Below are 23,012 nucleotides of genomic sequence, written 5' to 3'. Positions count from 1 at the left end.
GAACTGCATTACCCAGAGTGCCGCTCCACCCCCTCCCCTCCCCCCCCGCAGGGAGGGGGGGGCGGCGGCGCGAAAGCACGCTGGGTATTGTAGTTTCTCTCGCGTCGAGTCGCGTTCCCCCCTCTGCGCGCGCAGCCGGATGTCGTGGAGGCGGGGAGAAGGCGGCGCGGGAGCAAAGGTGAACCCGGTGTCGAGAGTCTGTCTGTTACCGGCCGCTCGCAGGCAAGTCAAACGCTGCGGTCGTTCGGTTTAACGTGAATAAGACGGCCCGGAGGCGAGGGAGAGGGAGAGAGAGAGAGAATCAGAAGATGTCGTTCAGCTGAAGGGCTCGTTAAATGTCTCCTTCAAACCCCCCCTCCCCCCTCCCCCACCATTGCACATGTCCTTCAGGGCCATTGCTGCCCCAGGTCCAGAAACCTGGGGATAAACTGAACAGAAGAGAGAGAGAGAGAGTGTGTGTGAGAGAGAGAGGAATAAAGGGGAAGGAGGGAGTGTGTGTGTCAGAGAGAGAGGAATAAGGGGGAAGGAGGGAGAGTGTGCGTCAGAGAGAGGAATAAGGGGGAGGAGGGAGTGTGTGTGAGAGAGAGGAATAAGGGGGAAGGAGGGAGTGTGTGTGTCAGAGAGAGAGGAATAAGGGGGAAGGAGGGAGAGTGTGCGTCAGAGAGAGAGGAATAAGGGGGAAGGAGGGAGTGTGTGTGAGAGAGAGGAATAAGGGGGAAGGAGGGAGTGTGTGTGTCAGAGAGAGGAATAAGGGGGAAGGAGGGAGAGTGTGTGTCAGAGAGAGGAATAAGGGGGAGTGTGTGTGTCAGAGAGAGAGGAATAAGGGGGAAGGAGGGAGTGTGTGTGTCAGAGAGAGAGGAGGTGGGAAAGAGATGAGATGAAATATTTGGCCCCATTGTGGATGTATTGTGAATTAATGTAATCATCAACACTTGTGCATATGATCTACAACAACAAAATTACACTCGTAGGACGTCTCGAGGTGTCTTATCACGTTATGGAGATGGCTCGAAGCAGCTGAAAAACTATTTTGTACGCTGAATAGAGTTTCTCCACGTTTCCTTTCCTTGCTTCATTTCATGGCTGTTTGCAGCACTTTGCTGTGCATGCATGGCTACCGTGTTTGCCCACAAATGGCCTCTCACTACACTTCTAAAAATGCTTTTCAGATGTTTTGATATTATAGGCACTGCGTGAGATGTAATAAATCAGCGGTTTAAATTGTGCAGGTTAGAGTGGTAAAGTACTTAGTATTGATGTTCAAAAGAAATCAAATCCAAGGGGTTGCTTTTTGCCTCTTGTCAAATAAATGTTGGCAGATTTCAGCTTATTTGATAATTCTAAATATGTACCACTTGGCAAAGAACACAAGTACGTTTAAAAATTGAGATTGTGGGATCTGGCAAAACTGCCCTCGCACTCATTCCTTCAGGAGTTGCAGCTTCTTCACATCATGATGATATTTGGTTATGTGGTGGGCTGGAGCAGTGCCCTTTGACCTGTTGGATTTGGGACTAAGTCCATATATATTTTTGGGGAATGAAAATCTCCCTTAAGGGCCAACGTATAATGATTTTGGCCAGTCTGAATCCAAATTCTTGCAGACCCATAGTATAACTGCACTAAATAGGTAATTGCACTTGAAGGTCATAGCGACAGCTTTTGTGGGAAATGGAAAAAATTGTATAATTGCTATAGGGCTTAAAGCATTAAAGTCAGGTTACTTTTCTTGTCCCGTTGCCTGCTATAGCTTGTACCAAGATGATGGGTTATAAATGCATTTAATACAGCCAGTTATCTCATTAAAGAAGAGCAACAGATCCACTGCACAGCCTCAGTCATGTTACAGATCGTCCCCTGAAACAGTTTCCTGAAAAAATCGGTTTGCTTCTTTCTTACTTGTGTACTTTCCAGAAAATTCTGTGAAGCGCTTTGAGATGTTCCAGTATAATAAGGCCTAAATCAAATAAAAAGATTATTAGCTTTCATGTTCAATCTCCATACATCTACTTATGTTGGAGGAAGGTGATTTGCTCCTAGGTCACAATTGGTTCTGGTTTTGAGCCAGCTTCCAGAAAGTATACAAGAAAGAGTAGTGGAATTGCCAATTCACTTCCAGAATAATGTGCGGCGTCTTCCTGCGTTAAAATTGGCTTCAGCCTTCCCTAAATCCTTTTAACTTCTTGCCCGCTGTCACAAAGGCACATTGTTAACTATTTCAAATGTGATCTTTCATGTGAAAGGCATTATATAAATGCAAGTTGTTACTTTTAAAACGTAAATTAAGTTTAAAATTTCTGGGTCTCCCTCAGGTCTTTTAATGTTATTAAAGAGCTGATCATACTCCAAATCTTTAATAACTTGAAAAATCTATCCAACTTTTGGCCCCAGTTAGTGGAGCTCCAGTTCTCCTCAATCCCCTGGAGAGAGAGCAAGTAAAAATCGGGTTTCCTGCTTGGAATCTCTTTACTGCTGAAAGCAATGTCAATTCGCTCCAGCAGCGTAAAAGAAGCACGGGTAAGAGTACAGCAGCCCCTGGCCACAGGGCAACATCACTGGAAATACTGTACCAAACAAGAGGAGGGGAGGTGCCTGCGTTCATAGAAGACGACAAACTTTCGGGACAAAGAGAATGAGCTGATCGAAGAGGCCGTACTGAAGACAAATGATACACAGATTATATCAAGTTTTGAATTTCATTTTTATGGAAAGAAAAAGTACTGTGCTTTTACCTACAAAACTCCTGTAAAGCGCAGTGAGACATTTTGACGATGCTGTATCAAATGCAAGGATTTTATTATCATTATTATAATGGAATTGCATTGGCTGTGATGAGAAAACACACAGTGGTCAGAGGCAAGTTTCTGAGAAGGGTACTCTGGCTTTGCCAGCCTTCTACACTACTAAGCATAAGTTCCTGATCTTGGCTTTGCCATTGCTGGGCTGGTGACTGGATGTTGACTGGACCTACTGACAAAGTCAGAGTTGTGGCTGTCATGTCACCCAAGTAATTCAAGGAAAGGGAAAGGAAATGTAAGAAATCCTCCCACATGAAATTGTCAAAGGTGCATTCATTATTTCATTATTATTTCGCCCACAAAATACAGTCAGTCAATACATTATGCAGTATATTCTGTTAAACGCATTGGGACGTCTTAACGACGTGATAAGGCGTTATATCAAATGAATTATTATTGTTGTTATCACCTATCAAATGTTAACTTCCAAGCGAAAATAGCACCCAATAACAACTCAGATATATAAGAGTGTGCAGTCTTACAGCCTGCGATCACCCAATAGTCAGAATACGATGAATACAGAATACAGATGCCTTTGTGAATCCAGTTGCTGAATAATAATAAACCTGGTATTTGATATAGCGCCTTATTACGTCTTTGAGACGTCTCAAAGCGCTTCACAGAATATACTGTAAAGTGAATTGATTGTATATTTGTGTGGGCGAAACACGGCAACTAATTGTGCAGAGCAGTGTCACACAAACAGTCATGGATTGAAGCGACCAATTTATTATTATTTTTTTGAAGGAATTATTACCCCCAGAAAAGCAATCCGCAAATTGACTAACAACCGGGTTCGTACTTACCACTAGGTAAACAGGGGTGTGGAGCAACAAAACTTGCCCAACATTTCACCCTGCCAGGAATCAAACCCAGGTCTCTCGCTTGTGAAGCACGTGGTCTAATCACTGAGCTACAGGACTCCACATTTGAAAGCTGTTCCATTGTTGATTTCATTGGCAATTCGGATCTCTAATGTTCTTTGAATTCTTAACACCAATGGCCTACAGACGAGGCTATTATTCTTATTTCAGTGTTTTTCTTTCAAAATAAATGTCTAAACAGATTTAAAACCCCAATTTGTTAAAAGCTGGTGCCTTGGTGGTGTTTGTCAGTGAAATGACACACAGAATCAATTCGCTCCCCCCACCACCACAAAATGAATGAATAAACCATTTACTTATAAAAACATTACCATGTACATCTCATTGGTTTCTGAAACACTCTACCCATGATTGCGTCTGCATTGAAAGCAGTAATTTATAAAGGTTTTCATTTAAGACTTGGCTTTTTTTAATGCCACGGTGCATAGTAAATGTAAATTCAGGTTCCAGAGGTTAAAATGGAGCTTCTTGATTGGGGAGTGATGTGAGTGGAATTTGCCTCTTTTATTCAAATGCATTAATATCACATTTGAAGTAGTTCTTTCAATGTAGGGATTGAGCTCCGGTTTATTGTTTGCAATATTGTTTATGAAGTGGTTCCAATCCATTAAACACATTTATGCCATAATAGAGGCTTGTTCTTGTGAATCTTCAGGCTGTTTGTGCCTTGATCCTTTTCTACGGAAGGAAGGAACAATTAAAGAGCTTGCATTTTTATTGTGTCTTATACTGAAAACGTTTTCCAGTAATTATCGTCAATGGCAGTGGTTGTTTTTTGTAGCCAAATGTGGCAGCCGTTCTGTATATAGCAATATCTCACAAACAGCCATGAGGTGGGTGAAACAACCAATTAATCCGGAATATTGTTGGCCGGGACAATATTCTCATTTCGAGAGTTTCACAGAGGTCTTTAACATCACCTGAAGAATAGACGAATAAGGCCTCGGTTTAAACGTCTCATCAGAAGGAAGGCAATTGGCTGCTGCGTTTCACCCACAAAATATACAGTCATTTGACCTTACAGCATATTCTGTGAAACACTTTGAGACGTCTCACCGTGATAAAGCACACATCAAAGGCAAGGATTATTATTGTTAAAATAAGTCAAATTAGAAAAGTTTGTGAAGTACTTTACGATAGGAACAAAGTCGTATGTTTCCATTGGTTGACTAATCTTTTGTGATTGTATTTGAACTGATCCCTAGGTGATAAACCCAAGCAACTTCCTGCACTATGTCGATTGGGCTGAGACAGCTGTGCCATCTGTGGCCGGCTCTCTATAACACTCTGCCCGCTCTCGGGCAATTCCCAGCAGTGAGACGAGCAAGGCCTTTGGCGCTGCTGACCAGCTGTAGCCAGTGCTGGGCTCTACAAGCACCACAGAGTCGGCAGTTTGCTACCAAGAAAACCAAAGGTAAGCCCTCTTTACTCTCTTTCTCACGTTCTTTCGATCAGTCTATCCTCCTTGCATTTTCCTTATCACGACTTCGAGACATCTCAAAGCGCTTCACAGGATATATTGTAAAGTGAATTGACTGTATATTTTGTGGGCGAAAATGTTGTGTTTCGACTCATAATACTGTTACTTGTACCGGTGCTTATTTTGTATTCGTTTTCACTTCGGTTACACGTCTTAGTTTCTAGCTTCAACCTGCCTTTTGATTATAACTTACAGCTAAAGGGAAAGGACAGCCACAAGCTCGAGTCAACATCAACGCTGCTTTAGTGGATGACATCATCAACCTCAACGAACTGAAAGAAGAAATGCTACAAATCGTAGAGAAACTCCAAGATGACTACGGGAAGAATCTCAGTATAAGAACTTCACCAGGTGTGTTTTACAACCGTGCATCCTCTTCAACCATGCCCAGGGTCACCTCCCCTCTCTCCTTGGGTCTACGTCAAGCTCCCTCCCGCACTGTTAAGCACTCCGAGATCCGTGAAACGTTCTATATAAATGCAAGTTGTTGTTGTGGCATTCGACTGTGCGTGTGTGTGCGTCACCACAAGTCACCCAGAGTCTCATTTTTACCACTCACTAGTTTCCTTCTTCAAAAGAACAGGCAGAATTATAATAATAATAATAATCCTTGCATTTGATGTAGCGCCTTCTCACATTGTTGAGAGGTTTCAAAGCGCTTGAAAGAATATACTGTAGCATGAATTGACTGTAGATTTTGTATAAAATATAAAATTGTATATTTTAGAATCTGTATTATGTTATCCGACCGTCCAGAGAGCACTTAACATTGGTTCACAAAGCATCACAGAGAGAAGGCCGGTGTTGCCAAAGCGAAAGTAGCCACCAGCACATGTCAGTGGGCGCATAATGCTGCTTCTCGCCAAAACACCACATGTAATCTCCGCCTTCGTTATGTGCAGCAGGAAGTCAACCCTTGGCTTTATTTGTTTTCATTCAAAATTGTGCAAAAGCTAAATTTGTTTTCTTAATAACAAGTTGAGCCTGGGTGTAGCATTACCCTGTAAACCACTGCCACCCATTATGTATCTCACTTAAAGCATGAACCACTGCTACAGGGATCGTTTTACATTGTTTGGCAAAACAGGCCACTCTTTTGCTGATCTGACGTGAGGACAGTATTTTTATAGTGGAGCTGTGTTTAGTGCTGCTGTGCTGTGTGAAAACTGTTCCGGGCTTTTTCACACTGAGTAGTAGAAAGCAAGAAGGGTGAGTAAAACTCCTTAGTGTTTCTTAACAACGACAACAAATTACATTTACACAGCGCCTTTCAAGTCGGGAGGATGTCCCAAGGTGTTGGAGAGTCAGGGATTTGGACCTGAGCTGGGGGCTGGGATCAGGAGGGGTGGAGGGCAGGTAGGGTGGGGTTAGAAGACACATATGATTCTTATGAGGGCAACCTTCATTGTGTTTCTGAACCAAAAGTGCCCAAAGTTTTTGCTTTTACACGTTCGGAGAGAATTTTACCGCTGAACAAAACTCTGTCTAATTCACCTATTTCAGAAGATTATCTTTTCTGGAGTCTTTCAAGAAGAACGTAACCTAACTCCCCACCCGCCTCCACTCTTCCTTCCCCTGAATTTGTTCTCTTCTAAAATCAAATACATCCCTTAAATAGTCATTAGATCGGGGTCTTTGGTAATCTGAATAATAATAATAATAATTAATCATCCGTGGATTTGATACAGCAGTGTGAAATTGACACAGGTTTATCCATTCCAAAAAANGTTGAATTTCAAAGTCTGAAATGTCATTCAGTATTTCAAGGGTTAAACAAAATCTTTGCATTCAATCAAGTGCCTCCAATACTGAAACATCACAGAGCACCAGTGTTCAGAAAAGAATTGTGTGAGAACCAAGCAGCCTCGCGTGTTATTTTTTTTGAACCAGTTCTTGCCTTCGTGGGCATTATGTTTGCAGTTCACGGCCACGCTTTGGGGCTAACGTACCTGTATTCATGGCAGCGTGTATCTGTAAAGCCTTGGTGACCCTGCACGACCTTCCACAGCCTCTCTTTACCACGGTCCTTGACCAGGAAGAATCCAGTTTTGTTAATAACTTCCTGAAAATGGCTTTTACAGGGAGACAGATGTCAAAACCGTCTAGTGGAAGTGTTTGCAGATGTGATGAATTGTTTTTCCATGTAGCTTGACAGGTAACAGCATCCCAGAGCAGGAAGAATGCAATTGTCACAAATGCATTGGTTTGAAAAAAAAGTTGTGTGTGTGTGTGGGGTGGGGGGGTGAGGTAGGGTGAGGAGTTACAATAACCAGATGCATGTAGACATGTAGAGTTATCAGCTTTCGTGTTGGATCATTTAAGCAGCTTATTGTTGCACTGTCATTGAAGAAATTCAAACGTGAAACTCCCAAGTAAGAAAAAGGTTTTGCATTTTAAACTGCAGTGAGTGTGGGTGTGTGTGTGTGGTGGGTGTGTGTGTGTGGGGGGGGGGTATATGTGAGGAAGTGTGTGTATGTGGGGTGTGTGTGTGTGTGTGGGGTGGGAGTATGTGTGTGTGGGAGTCACCGAGCTCTTTCAGTTCACTTTGCAACCCCTCCCACTTTGAATTTCTGCCATGCCATGTGTGTTTCCCTTGATGCACAAAGCAACCAGCCTCTTGTATCCCAGCCCCCACGAGGAGAGTTCACCAGTTGGTGAATTGCTGCCAATCAAACCACTTTCCACCTCCCTGCAGGGAAGTGGAAGGGCAGCGTGGTCGAGGTTAGGCACTTGTAGTGAACGACATTAGGGACTAATACACCACAATTCACAACAGGAGTGGGAAGTGTTGACCTGTGGACCACAGCTCCAGTGAGATCTATTCCCCAGATTGACACAAAACCTCCAGGGTACCAGACTCCCGAAAGACCTTCCTTTCTGATCGTGCTTACAGTCACCTCCCCACTCCCTCTCCTCTTGGCTCGTTGTCAGACTGTGAAGCGCTCCGGGACCTTACTCCTCATGAAGGACGCCATATAAATGCAAGTTGTTGTTATTGTCCCTGTGATTTGGAGTGACAGACACCCTGTTACTGCCAGGGATCGCTGCATACTGTTATTTCCAGAGTGAAATTTAACCCTACAACATGAGATTCTAATATAACGTTAAGAACACGGAACTCAAATCATTTGGAGCCATTGTTTCATTGGTAGTGGAACAAACATGTGGGTCTTACAAACACTGATCTCAAAAATTAACTTCTCTTTTTGTTACACCTTTATATTGAGTGAGATTTTTTAGTTATAAAATCACAGGTTCGCAGGCATTTCATTCTGGACTTAATAATAATAATAATCCTTCCATTTGATATAGCAGTTTATCGCGTTTTCAAGACGCCTCAAAGCGCTTCACAGAATATACTGTAAAGTGAATTGACTGCATATTTTGTGGGCAAAAAGCAACAGCGAGTTGCACACATCAGTGTCTCATAAACAGTCTTAACCTTAACACTTGCACGTTACTGAATAGGAACAGAATGTTATGTTGAGGCTGGCAAGTGGAGACAGTACCTAAATGCATGGTTTCTGTTTGATTGCTATGTAAAGTCAGAAATGTGGGAATTCTGTCATGGAATCATAAGAATAATGATAAACTGGAACAGGAAAGGACTGTTTGTTGTCGGGGGTGGGGGTGTGTGGGGGGAACGGATTTAAACAAGAACGTTTATTGATCACAAAAGTGTCAAAGTATACTTGCTTTTGCATTTCCTTGTTTGTTAAGTACTGTCATCACACACTAAAATGGGATCTTTCTTTAGGTGCATTAGATCATATAACAGTTACCATTCAGGATGGAAAGTTTCCATTAAACCAACTGGCGCAAATCTCTCTGAAGTCGCCTCAACTCATCCTCGTAAACATGGCCAGTTCCCCAGAGGTGAGTGAATGTGGTCAAATCTGTAGAGTGTTTATGTACGAATGTGCACATTTAATCTTTACTCAGTGCTGTCTGTATATTTGATATGCATACAGTCTGATCCTCTCCCCCTGGCTCGGGGTCAGACTCCGCCACTGTCAAGCGCTCTGGGACGCTACCCCGCATGAAGGGTGCTATACAAATGCAAGTTGTTGTTGTTTATGTGACAAGCGATGCATGTATGTACGCCTCTGTTTACCTAGCAGTAAGTGGGACCCCGCTTGCTAGTCGATTGGCGGATCGCTTTTGGGAGAATGCTGTGCGCAAGTGACTGCCACGTTTCGCCCACGAAATACACAGTCACTACACTTTACAGTGCAGTCTTTGAAGCGTTTTGAGCCGTCTCGAAGACGTGATAAGATGCTATATCAAATGCAAGGATTATTATTATGACACGAAAATGGTTCAATTATAAGATGTTGATTATTACCACTCCCTGGAACAAAAGTACTTCATGTTTCCCAAAGTACTCTCTTAAGTGAGTTTCTCTTAAGTTGTTTCATGGACTGCTGTTGAATATCGTTTCCTGTTGATTTCCCCATTCGCGGCGAAGAGTTTATTTCGCGACAAAGTACGGACATACTGTATATAAAGATTACCAGCGCCCAGAGCAAAGGGTCATACAGTTAAAACCGAACTTCTCACTTTCAACCAAGCTTGTTATTTTACTGCGTGACAAGATGATGGATTGGGTGAAACTACTTTAAGTTGTAAAGTGCTCCCATTTTAAAAATTCTTTGGCGTCCGAAGATAAAAACACATTCCGGGCATCTCTCACGAGAAGGAAATGAGCCACACTTCCAGCCTGTATTGTCACATTCAGGAGTATGTTTGCTCGACAAACAGAGGAGTTTTCTCAACAATTGTGCAAAGGTTACTCTGCTTTTTCCGATAATGTCCTTCGTTGTTATGAATGTGGTTCCAAAGACAAAAATGTTCTGACTTGAATTATCAGCAATTGCAGTAATGAGAAATCTGGTTATTTTCCTTGTTTTTTTGTTCCCCAAAACTCAGACAAGTTGTCATGCAGAACAGTACAGTGCTGGGACAAAATTTAGTTTGAAGTAAAATGTTATATTTTGTATGCGGACTCCTGTGTTCTACGCTATTGGGTTAAATCTCATTCCCTGCCGAGGAAAAAAGATATGGCTTTTCCATTTCCTTTTACAGAGTATAATTACGTCTAGCCAGTTAACATTGAAATGCTTTAGATTTTATATTTGAAGTCTCTAGTAAACTTTGTGCTGTTGTCTCGAAAGAATGCAGTAAGTGAGGCGTTATAGTTATGGAGTTAATGCAGGGAGTGAGGTGGTTTTATCTTTGTTTTATCACCACTTTTCCTGTCTGCCTTTGGATCATTTGTCACACAGGCAATAGCGACGTTCCTTTCTTCACAGGAAAGGAATGTGGAACTTGATGTTTCTTATTACCTTTGGATTTGAGTGAAAGGGAACTAGCCTGTCATAAGAACATTGATCTCTAGGTCTGCAGTCCAGGTTTTTTCCCAAATATACTATAAAAGTTAAACATTTCTCAGACCCGTTAGCCAGTTCAAAGTATTGGATATAACCCGACAGATTCAATACACTCCCAGCTACGGGAGTTAAAATCTCAGTTTAGCACTGGCATTCACACTTGGCTTGTTGGGTACCCTTTCTTGGTTTGCTCAAGACCACCTCCTGGTGGGTTAAATAGGAAGCAGCGCTGACTATGCCGTAATAATAATAATCCTTGCATTTGATATAGTTCTGATCACATCTTCGAGCTGTCTCAAGCGCTTCGCAGAATATTTTGTAAAGTGAGTTGCCTGATTGAAAAATATATTTTGTGGGTGAAACGTGGTAGCTAATTGCCCACAACAGTGTCCCACAAGTAGTCGTGGATTGAGTGACCAAATTATTATTATTATTATACCCAAGAAGACCCATCTCAACCTACTGCAGGTGTTAACTTTTGGAAAGAACAATATTAGAAAAGAGGGAGGCGACAGAGAGCATAGCAGAGGATTCCAATACATCGAGTGCATTGTGGTGCAATTCGAGATACGTTCGATCGGTGCTGCTGACCTGAACACAACTTACTCTGAAACTACGACCATATCACATTTTATGTCTGGGATGAGGCACTGGCCCTCACTGCAGTGGGCTGGAATGAATCCATTGAGATGTTGTGCTTGAAGATGCCAGTTTGTATATTTGCTAAATTTGTCTTGCTTTTTTCTTCACAAAGAAATGAAATCTTAAACCCTCCCTCACTGTAACAATAATAATCCTCGCAGTTGATACAGCGCTTATCGCATCTTTGAGACGTCTCAAAGCGCTTCACAGAATGTACTGTAAAGTGAATTGACTGTATTTTTGTGGGCGAAACGCGGCAGCCAATCGCGCATAGTGTGGTCATTTGCCCTGATCCTCAAGCCCGTGGGCTGCCACACTGGTTTAACCGATGGCATTAAACTATTGGGTTATGGAATATCGTTCCCCTGAGATTTCCGACTAGTTTCCATTGAAGGCTTCTGACAACTAGCTCACAAACGCCCTCTGTAGGAATATTAAACATATCATTCAGGACATTAAACCGTTTTCATCTGCATTTCTGCACCACTTACTGCTAACCTCAATCGTTCTTGATCGCACTATTCTGTAAACGCTGCCCTCAAACAGACAGCTCATATATACAGCTGAACGGATTCCTCATTCTCACCAACTGAACGATTCCGAGCGGAAAAAAGAATTTGTGCTTCCCACTCTCAAAACACTCTTACCATTGACAGAGAGCAGCCCCCGCTAATCAGCGGTCTGTTTCTTAATGGTGTCAGAGAGCTTGAATTTGTGGTCGGCTTCGTAACACTGAAGGCTTAAGGGTGGTCCAACAGACCACTCAAGATCGTTAGAGCTTAAGTTGTTTAAAAGTTCTTTTGAATTCATCTGCAATCTGGGTTTGTGTTGAAGCTGGTAATTTTCTGCTTTTCTGACTCTGACCTGGGAGTGTTCACTCCCCTCGTCCTGTCAGTGTGGGGGGAGCATTCGTCCACTATGCCAACACTCTCAGGATTTCTCTTCCTCCCTGCAATCCCTTCTCCTTGCTTCAACCCCCTGCCTTGAAAACCATCTCAATAATCCTCTCTCTTTAGCTGTCCGTTTGCTTAACAACCTTAATTTCATGTTCCTCTCCTCACTCCTCACTGTCGTCTGCGTGAAGTACATTGTACTAAGGCATTGTATAAGTGACATTCTTTGTAAAGGAGCAACTGTGATCTTTGCAGCAGGTTGATTGATTTTCATAGAACTAAATGGGACATTAAAACTGATTCCAGTTGCAATAATGACGCGGTTAGCTGAAACAAAACACCAGGCTTGTGTACTTTTAAAGACCTGATGTTTGCATTTCCCATTTGAAGTGAGAGTCCCATTTGCACAGGGACAGACCTGCATCGTCAGTGATGATTGCCGATGGTTCACTGTCAAATCACAACTTATTTTAGAAGTCACGATGAATGGATTCCATGTTGGAGGTTTTGCATGATGTGCCATCTGTTAGTTAAATGTTGTTATGACTATTGGTAAAGCTTAATCCCTCTATTGCCATTTCCCCATCTGTATTGCTAAACACTGTGCTATTTAAGCAGCAAAAGATGCTATACAGCTGTACTCACTTGGCTGCCGTGTTTTGCCTGCGAATGTCAATCCATTTTACAGTATATACTGTGAAGCACTTTGAGACGCCTCGAAGACGTGATAAGGCGCTATATCAAATGCAAAGATTATTATTATCTTATTCGCTTTATTCTCTCTCTTGTATCTTTTTATAGCTGATAACACTGGGGAATAGATTGAAGAGATTACCGCCGACTTCTTTTTTTCTCTCTACATGTAGAGCGACAGCAACTCAACTGGAAGTAATTTATGAGAGCCAATCTCTGAAAGTTTAATCTAGAATAATGGCTACCTGGCAGTGATTGCAAGGAAGTCATCATCTAATTGAGAGGTTTTAGAGGATGTTGGAAACCACAAGTGTGAAACTCAAACTCCTTAGAACCAGCATCGGAATCCCAAGATTAGAATCCTGTTTGGAAATAACTCCAGGGCATCCTCTTTTGCAAAACAAATAGTAGTGTAGTTACTCATTTTGCTATTTTCTGCTTATCAACTGCTGATCCTCATTGCTGGATTTCAACATGTAGAACTGTTTCCACTGACATCAATGAGATTGGTCCTTTAGCTGGAAGGACATCATTCCGCTATGCCACCCGCACTTTCCTGTCTGCCAGACATTTGATATTGACAGAAATAAAAGAAGCAAATTGAAAGGCTGTTAGTTCTGATCAGCTCCACAGACTATGTTTATTTTATCCCAGGTTCAGGAGTCGGCCAGTTGGCCCTTCACGCCTGCTCCCTTATTAGTTCATTACCCTTTACTTTTCTGATTATTCTAAAAGATAAACACACACCAGAGAGAGAGAGAAGGGGAGAGAGAGAAAGATTTCCTAACAACAACCCCCTGTGTGTGTTCAGATGGGTGGGTTTGACATTTTGAATCCTTTTGCCTACAAAATACACAGTCGGTTCATTTGGCAGCATATTCTGTGAAGCACTTTGAGACGTCTCAATGGCGTGATAAGGCGCTACATCAAATGCAAGGATTATTATTACTCTCCTCGCTGAACCTGATTCCATTCTCAATGCGATTAGAGTTGGAGTAATTTAACTGTGCTGTCTGTTGCCTTGTGTATATTAGGTGCTTTAAGATCAAAGGGGGTAGGAGATGGGTTCATGTTTGCCTTGACCATGCTGGTGTGAATCCGAGACCACCATTTTGCATCGTTGAAGCAAATTGGCATTTGTTGCTATAACGATTGTTACCTTTTGTTTTAAACTGCTCCGAAAGCACTAGTTTGTGGTTTTACTAAATAGATTGGTCTCAAACCACCAAAAGCATTCAAAGAGGCAGATCTTTTATTTTCTGTCCCCCTCCCCCTCCCGCCCCACTACACAATACCACATTTTATCCCTCTTGTGTGCAAGTGGACTCAGCTCGCAATTCACAGTGGGATCAAAGCTGCTTGGGTTGAATATAACTTCCTGATATTCTTGGTGAAAGAGGTAAATGTTTCCATGTTCTGGGCAAATAGATTAGCCGGACGGAGACGGAGCAGCCATCTGTAAGTAATTATTTCACTAATGCCCTTTTACCTTTTGATCTGGTTCATAGGCGACAGAGGCTGCCACCAAGGCCATCAGGGAATGTGGAATGAACCTGAACCCAGAAGTGGATGGGAGTCTGATCAGGGTGCCAATCCCTAAGTAAGTAATTCAAAGGTTACGTCTAAGGTTTCCTACATACTTATCTGCTGACTGTCATTACAGCGAATGTCTACTTCTGGTTGAAAATTGAAGCTTTTTTTGAACTGCTAGCTGGAAAGGGGGAGCAATTTCTGTATTAAAAATTAAATGAGCTTTTAGAGTGTTTTGTGTGTGTGTGGGAGGGGCGCGTGGGAGGGTGCATGGGGCTACTCAGAAAATAAAGTGACGACAGATAATGTTGAGGTTCCGTAGGTTGCTCAAGCCGAGGGGCTGGTGTTTCACTGTCTTACTAAGTGTGAGGGTTTTGTCACGTGCTTACAATGGATCTCCTTGAGTGCAACACTTAGTTGACAGCATCAGGGCATCACCTGCAAAGTGCAGATAGTTTCTATCAACACCTTGCATTTACAGAGTGCCCTTCAAAAAAATGCAGTCACTCAATCCACCACTGTTTATGGGACACTGCAGTGGGCAATTGGCTGCCACGTTTCACCCCCAAAATACACAGTCAATCTACTTTACAATATATTCTGGGAAGCGCTCTGAGACGTCTCAACGATGTGTTGAGGCACTACATCAAATGCAAGGATTATTATTATATTTATTATGTAGGATAACATCTCAGAGTGCTTAAAAGTCCTCAAACCACAATTCGCAATTCAAACGCTCACGGAGTAAACTAATTATAACTATTGTACATCCTGCTCTGTAGGGCTTCGGGATTCTTTCAAACGGTAATTTTTTAAGTACAGTAAATATTTATGCTGAACTTGATTTTTTAAAATATATTTTCCTTTCGATAAACCTGCAGTTTTCACTCTGGGTCTGTGATCTCGTTTACTGATCGCTTAAGTCTCAGCAAGTGTGTAGCAATGCCATTCTGCCGTTCAGAACATGTACACATGGAATGTTTAAAAGTCATCCACTATAATTGCTTGGCATGGCCTTGATATCAGCTTCTATCTTATCTTAGCACGATCTGGCTTGGTTTGCAGTTTCTCTGCGGAGTCTGAAAGGACTTGATTCTACTTTAGCCCAAACCTTCTCTGGATGCAACCCATCAGTGATAGCGTTGATTAATTGGGTGTTAACTTGGCTTGAAATCTTTCCTTTGTAGAGGTAACAAAAAGGCCTGTTCAGTTTTGGTCATTCTCTTGCGGTTTTGTGCAGATTGTACTACACAATGTTAGTTGACATACTCTGAAGTTAGGAGCTGTTAAAAATAAATGGGAGTCACAGAAATGGCCTCGCTATGGATTTCTCTCGTTGGCCTGCATTTTTCTTACTCAGGAAATAAATGGGAGCATATCTTTGAACATCAAATGTGACACTTGTCACTCTCTATTGTACCTGGTTGTGGTCTGCCACCGTCAAGCGCTCTGGGATGCTCTCCTGTGTGTAGGCCGCTGTATAAATGTAAATTGTTGTTGTTGTTGTACGATCTCTCCCAGCCCAGGGAAACCCACAGGAAAGAGTAGAAAATATTTTTTATTGCACCTTTCGTTACATAAAGTGCCTTTATAATTGATGTTCTTAAACACATAACAACCAACACATTGCATTTATATAGATAGCGCTTTGCATGTAAGAAAATAACTCAAAATGCTTTCTCTAAATCTTGTAGATTTACCAGACTATATTAACATAAAATAAACAATGTTTACGGGATTAATATCTTTTCAATTGTGGGGCTGCAATACTACCTTCAAATATATATTTGAGTGAGTACTGATGTCTTCATAAGAATTATTTTGACAGTTCATTAAAAATAGGAGGGTCCTGGCCTGATTAATAATAATAATCATAGCTACACTAAATAGAACGAATCTTGCTTTTTTTAATATTAATAAAAACTTTTCAAGGTATTTAAGAAGAATGCAAATGTTTGTGTTTTCATGTTGCTAAAAAAAATTGCAACAGGAATATTTATGCCCTTGTGATAAAAATGTAAAGTGTATGTTAAATATAGAAATCCATTATTCCAGCCTTAATATGCAAAAAGGCAAAGCAATTTACAATCAGAGCATTTCATTTTAATCCATGCGTTGCCGAGTACATGGTGTATAATACGTCCTATTGTTAGCCAAATCAAAGCTAGTTACTCATGTAAATAGGAATCTAACAAGTGTTTGCAGATCCAGGGAGAGAATGGGAACTTTAGATACAGTCTAATCATAGTTATCAAGGAAAATTTGTATTTTAAATTCAAATTGCTGCTTCATAATTTCAGTTGGCCGCTGGTAATTACACCAGACGAAGTTCAGAGTCAATTTGAACCATCTTTCAGGGCTACCATTACTGTGCGAGATTGTTTTATAATGAATGTGTAATTCACACCAAGTTGTCCTCATAATAAAGCATCGGAAGATGCAGAGCAAATGTCAAGGTCTTAAACCCGGCTTGCAGCCCTTTTTAAAACGTTTGCGCTACACATGGGGATATATATTTTTTTACGAGATGAAGTTTGTATCTAGATCTCGGCCCTGGCTACCATTTCAAAATATTCCTACAAAGAAAAATAAAACTGAGGGGGCGCAAGTCATTGAACCAAAGCCAGCTTTATCTCGAGCAACATTTGAATTGAATTCTTAAACATTTTGTAATGTTTGTTTTAGATGCAAAAAAACACAGCCATTTAGGAAATCTGATTGTGCGCTCAATGCTGAATTTTCCTATGGCTTAATAATATTAACCCTGTGAGAGACGAAATCTGTGTCAACCTATATATCATTTTCTTCACAATGTGTGGACAGAATTTCGTACGTTCAAAATTCTAAATAATAATAATAATAAACGTTGAATTTGATACAGCGCCTTATCCCGTCGTTGAGACATCTCAAAGGGTTTCACAGGATTTACTGTAAAGTGAATTGACTAAATTTTGGGACGAAACACAGCAGCCAATTGCGCACAGCAGTGTCCCACAAACAGTCGTGGATTGAGTGACCACATTTTTTTTTGAAGGGATTACCCCCGAAAAAGTGATCCGACAATCGACTAACAACTGGGTTCTTACTTTATACTGAATAAGGGTTGGATATATAGTCATATATGCATGCACAACACACAACGGAGAGCATTGTTATCACAAGCATTTCAGCACAGTAGTGGGTATATGAATTTGTCATGCTAGAGTTACAGTTGCATCCAGGTACAACTTAGCATTGAGCTACATAACACTGCTGTTTTCGAATTGCACAAGAAATCTTTTTTGGCTCGGGTTTAAAGCAGATTGATTTTTTCCTGCAGCTTTTTGGTACCAAAACTCCACTGAATAATCCCAGCGCAAATGCTTCAGAGAGAGAGGGAGAGAGAGAGAGGGCTACTCGGGAGGTTGAGTCACCCCTAATTCATTCACACGCACACTTTCTAAAATTAGCTTGTCTGCTTTGCGTCTGGGACAGGGAATGGTGTCTGACACAGGATGACCTAAAAGAGGGAAAAACAGTAAATTATGCATAAAGTCCTCAGACGGCAAGTTCCAACAAATGCCTCCTTTCAGCCTGAGGAGACAAGAGTGTAAATTATAGATTTGCTAAAAGGAAACAAATAAAAATCAAATTAGTCATAAACATAATTGCCATGCTTAGTATTAACTTTTGAGGATTCCTCTAACCCTGTGGTAGAGTGTAGGTACATGGTTTACAAGTTGTAATTGTTTGAGGCTTTGAATGACCGACAAGTTTATGCGAGAGGTAATAATATATTAATCCTTGCATTTGATAGAGCGCCTCATCACGTCGCTGTGACGACTCAAAATGCTTTACTGAATAAGGATAACAATCCTTGGATTTCATATAGTGTTCTATCACGTCTTACAGATATCTCAAAGCACTTCACAGAATATATTAGTGGTCAGAGCACTCGCCTCGCAAGCGAGAAACCTGCGTTTGATTCCCGGACAGGGCGAAATGTTGGGCAGGTTTCCTTACTCCACATGCCTCTGTTTACCTAGCAGTAAGTAAGAACATGGTTGTTAGTCGATCTGCGGATAATAATCCCTCAAACAAAAAGAAACAATGATAATTTGGTCACCCAATTCATGACTGGTTGTGGGACGATGCTGTGCGCAATTGGCTGCTGTGTTTTGTCCACAAATATACAGTCAATTCACTTTATAGTATATTCTGTGAAGCGCTTTGAGATGTCTAGAAGATGTGAAAAGGGCTACATCGAAAGGATTATTACGTTGTAAAGTGTAGTGACTGTGTATTTTGTGGGTGAATCCAATTGCGCAGAGCAGGGTCCCACAAACCGTTGTGGATTGAGTGACTAAATTATTTTGAGTGGGGTGGGGGGTGGCATGTAAAACACAAATGTTAGTCGCTCACATTAAAGACCAGTGTTTTATTGAGCGCTAGAGATTTTAAGCACTGGTCGGTGGGGGTTGAAAGGGAACATTTTCCAGCACCAGCTAGCATCAAAGCTGCCTTCTTTCCTCGGCAGCACAGTTGAGAACACAGCTGGTTGCTTTCTGCAAAATCCAAATAATAAATAAAATAAGCCCCTTTGCAACTCCTCCTCCTCATCCCATATGATTAACACAACAAATGGTAGCAATTTGCACTTTATCAGCATGTAGTTGTGAATTAGTGACCGTTTCTTTCTGGGTGATCCTTTCCAAAGGACGGGTGGTGTGTATGCTGCAGGCCTCATTTCGACAATTTTTCCCACTTTGTTATTATTTTTTTTACAGTTCTTTTTAAAAACTACGGGTGAGGCTGCGAGGCAGTTTCACCCACAAAATACACAGTCACTCCGCTTGACAGTACGTCCTGTGAAGCGCTTTGAGACATCTCAACAACGTGATAAAGTACTATATCAAATGCAAGGATTATTGTTGTTATTATATAACCTTGAATCCTTTATATCGTCAGGTTTTGGGGGAGGGGTCTTGCCTTTTATCACCTTCTACATGTGTGTAATCTGTTTGTTTTTTGCAGAGTGACCAGAGAGCACAGGGAAAGCCTTGGGAAGCTCGCTAAACAGCTCACAAATAAGGCAAAGGATTCACTAAGGAAAGTACGGGGAAATGCCATTACCCGCGTGAAAAAAACCAAAGACTTCGTCTCTGAAGATACAATCAGGCTAATAGAAAAACAGGTCAGTACAGCCGATATAATGAGCCAGTATTAACCCAAATGCCTTCGCTTCAAGCTCTCTCTCTCTCTCTCTCTCTCTCTCTCGCTCTCTCCCTGCCTTTAAAATCCTCTTTAAGCATTTATCTTTCATCACATTCTCATACTCTTTCCTCTCACCCCCCCCCCCACCCTTTGCAATAACAAGAGATGATAATCATCAGTGATCCATTCTATGCCACTGTGGCTTTAAAATTAAAATATTGAAAAAATGCCAGGACCAATACTGGTGATTTCCTATCGTCGTTGTGAAGTGATTTGAGATATTCATCCTGTGTGAAAGGCCCTATATAAGTGCGAGTTGTTGAAGTGCTGTGATAAAATAATTCTTGTGTTTGACAATAACACCTTTAACTTCAAGAACATCTCAAAGCGCTTCACAAACCTTCTGCAGAGTATGGTGACTGTGTTTATAGGTGAACTGTTGATCACTGTCCCAACACTAAAAGATTCAAAATTGTTCTAATCCTGACCTTACCCATTGGAACCAGGGTGCTGATGCTTTGATGCTTTGATTCACAAAGGCTGATGAGCTGGTGTTCTGGAAGGATGAGATCAAATGACCAAACGGTCGTCTTCATCCATAAACAGTAGTTTAACAGCTTGATCCCCGTTCTCCGGGCGTGCTGTGACACTAACTTGCCAGGAAATTTAGAAACATCCCGAGCAAAACTGCAACGGATTGTCTCTTCCTCCCTCCTTCTGGGTTAGCACTTGACCCAACCACTACTGACAAGCAGAATTCTTCACAGAAAAGCTCATTTGGACATTTCAGTGGGTTTAATGTAGATCAAAGATTAAGCGAATGTAAAATGAAGCAAGGTACAATTATCATGGCATTGCTGGCTTAATTGAATGGTAAATGATACTCCAGTCAAATGCAGTTGTGGCTCACTGTATGTAGTCTCTCTCCCGCATGAATTCCTGTAATTACTTCCTCATGATTGTGGCTTTTTGTTTTTGTTTTTCTTCATTTAAAAGTTGCTGGTTACAGTATCTTCCTTGTTAATGATTGCTGGTAGCTTGAATATGGTGGGCTTACCTGTTAGGAAAGAGTTTCCCAAATTGTACAGGACAGAGGAAGGGTACAGTTTTGGGGACAGCCTCTCACACTAAGTAAGAAGCTGGAAAAGTGGACCAATTTGGGACAAGAGCAAGCCAGGCTTTGGTTGGCAGACTGTGCTTCTGAACTATCTGATTATGTGGCTCACAGGGAACAGCTTGCATTTGGGAAATAATTAACTCCTGTGCATTCATTAAAAGGGCAAATGCCTACATAAAGAGAGATGACAACAACAGCAATAGCAAAATGTTGTTGTGAGATTGTAATATAATACCTTATCACTTTTTTGAGACGTCTCAAAACGCTTCACAGAATATACTGTAAAGTGATTGTGCATTTTGTGGGCGAAATGTAAAACGAAACAAGATTATACATAAAACATCTTTACGGGATAGAAGCCAAAGTTTGATGTAAGGATCTGCCTTAAGTTTAGCCTCGACAACCTTTTGGGGAGTACTTGAAACTATTGTTCTAGGTTCATGTTTTCTGTTGTTTACAGCACATCAGCTGTCTACAAATACGCAGTCACTACACTTTCCATCAATTACCCGTGAAGTGCTTTATTGAGACATTTCGATGCTCTAGGTGACGTATCAGATGCAAGGATTGTTGTTTTGTATACTTGTAAGAGTTCTCCTGCGAGGAGAAATTTTCAAGGCTGAAGAGCTTCCATCTCATTTAGTTGTATCTCGTAGCTCACCCTGATTTGAAATAGGATCAGGACAGAGAGGATGGTTATGTAATGTGTGGGAATCAGCCACTCCATCATATTTAAGTGCCGCAGCCTAGATGTACTGGCAAAATCTCAACGGCACATCTCGAATTTCAAACGCATTTTGCAGTTATTTTTATACCTTCAAGCACAATTGTACGAAAGTACGTTTAATCATAGAAGCAATGCGATTTCAACATGTGTCTCGCTAAGAAATAAAGGATCGCTGGAGCCGGGCCAGTAAAACTTGGCTACGGATAAATGGAAGCCCTGTATTGGACTGACAATCAGAAGTCAAGCGAGTGTTTCTCTAGATGAAACTCTTCAGCTTGAATTAAGCTATTCTGTCAGAGGTGCAATTGGTGATCATTTAGTGTGAGTTCCCAGTATTATCCCTGGCTAAATGTGTGCTTCCCCATTCTCGTGTTTCTGTTGGCATTTTTCCCCTCCCCTTTAATCGCTATCATTTATTTTTAAACATCGCTTATTACCAGGAACGCAACAAGGATAGTTGGCGATCTCTTTCAAACCCGTAACCGCAGTCCACCGAGGGACAAGATAAGAAAGAGATAGGATTTAGACAGCTACTAGTTATCTTTTTAGTGAGAGAGTATTCTTGAATAAACAATGAGGGGGAAGTGGCTGGAATGAGAAAAATACTCTTGCAAATTGAACTACTGTCTCTTGATGGTCGACTGTTGGATATATTGAGGTTCTTTGACTGGAATCCTTCCTATGTTTGGTAATGGATCAATGTCACCATTGTAGCCAAAGGAGATAGTTTTGAAACGTGCACAAGATTAGAAAGAGAACAAGGCTTTTTAATGATGACGATGACAAATTACATTTACACATCGGCTTTCACGTCGGGAGAACGTCCCTAGGCTTGGATTTGGACCCGAGCTGGAGGTTGGGATCAAGAGGGGTGGGGGGTGGGGAAGGTGCGGTCGAAAAGGAGGGTCTTGAGACCAGCGAGGTGATGTGTTAGGCAACCAGTTTCGTAGCTTTGTGTTATTGGAAAAACATTCTAGATGTTGAATACTTTGTGAAGAAGGTGAGCAGGAAGCCATTGCAGCTCAAGTAGAAGATTGCCATTTATTTGTGAACTAGCAATATTGGTTAAAAAGGTGAATGCAGTGGCGTAATAGATGCATGCATATGAGCTGCATGAGGGGTTAACCAGTGGAGTGATGTGTGGCGATTCCCTTTCTAACTCGCTTATTGCAGATTCAGCAAATGGCAGACGACATTGCCTCCGACATGGACAAACAGCTGGTGGCGAAAACCAAAGAGCTGTTAGGATGATCCAAGATGGGACGCTGCTTTTCTCCTTCATCTCCTCCCCTCCTCTCGTAAGTCTTGCGTCAAGACTGATGTACCCAACGAGAGTGGGCAGGAGGAGGCTGTTCGACCAACGGGGACATCACAACCGAGCCAGACTCAATCCACACACGCACACCCACAGCAAGGCGCGCTATTGGGTTGTGCCCAAGATTGATGGCCTCGGATGTTTTCCTTCCTCCTTATGCACTAGAGATGAGCCTTTGCAAAGCAATCCCACTGCAGAGATGGAACCAGAGCGTCTTACTGCTTTACATGTCTCAGTATTATCACATGGTGAATTTACCCACTAGAAGATAGCTGGGGCTTCAAATGGACTGAATGCATTTTACATTGTGCACCGATCATGGGTCAGAATTATTCCAAATAAAATGGACA

At 41.7% G+C, this 23,012-nt stretch overlaps 1 protein-coding gene across 2 annotated transcripts; it reads left to right on the top strand.

The window, feature by feature from the left end:
* The first annotated feature begins 137 nt into the window (after positions 1-137).
* mrrf (mitochondrial ribosome recycling factor) lies at positions 138-23,012 on the top strand. 2 transcript variants are annotated; one of them, XM_007902815.1, is made up of 7 exons: positions 138-222; positions 4,888-5,096; positions 5,358-5,513; positions 8,920-9,038; positions 14,289-14,380; positions 19,324-19,483; positions 22,521-23,012. In XM_007902815.1, exons 2-7 carry the CDS (start codon positions 4,916-4,918, stop codon positions 22,596-22,598), a joined length of 786 nt encoding a protein of 261 aa, XP_007901006.1. In that variant the 5' UTR covers positions 138-222; positions 4,888-4,915; the 3' UTR covers positions 22,599-23,012. The 2 variants fall into 2 exon arrangements, with proteins under 2 accessions (XP_007901006.1, XP_042193722.1); XM_042337788.1 differs by having other exon boundaries at positions 146-178.

The sequence above is a fragment of the Callorhinchus milii genome, unplaced genomic scaffold (assembly GCF_018977255.1).
Source record: "Callorhinchus milii isolate IMCB2004 unplaced genomic scaffold, IMCB_Cmil_1.0 Scaffold8, whole genome shotgun sequence".
Classification (NCBI taxonomy): domain Eukaryota; kingdom Metazoa; phylum Chordata; class Chondrichthyes; order Chimaeriformes; family Callorhinchidae; genus Callorhinchus; species Callorhinchus milii.
This window is presented reverse-complemented; position numbering and strand designations above follow the sequence as displayed.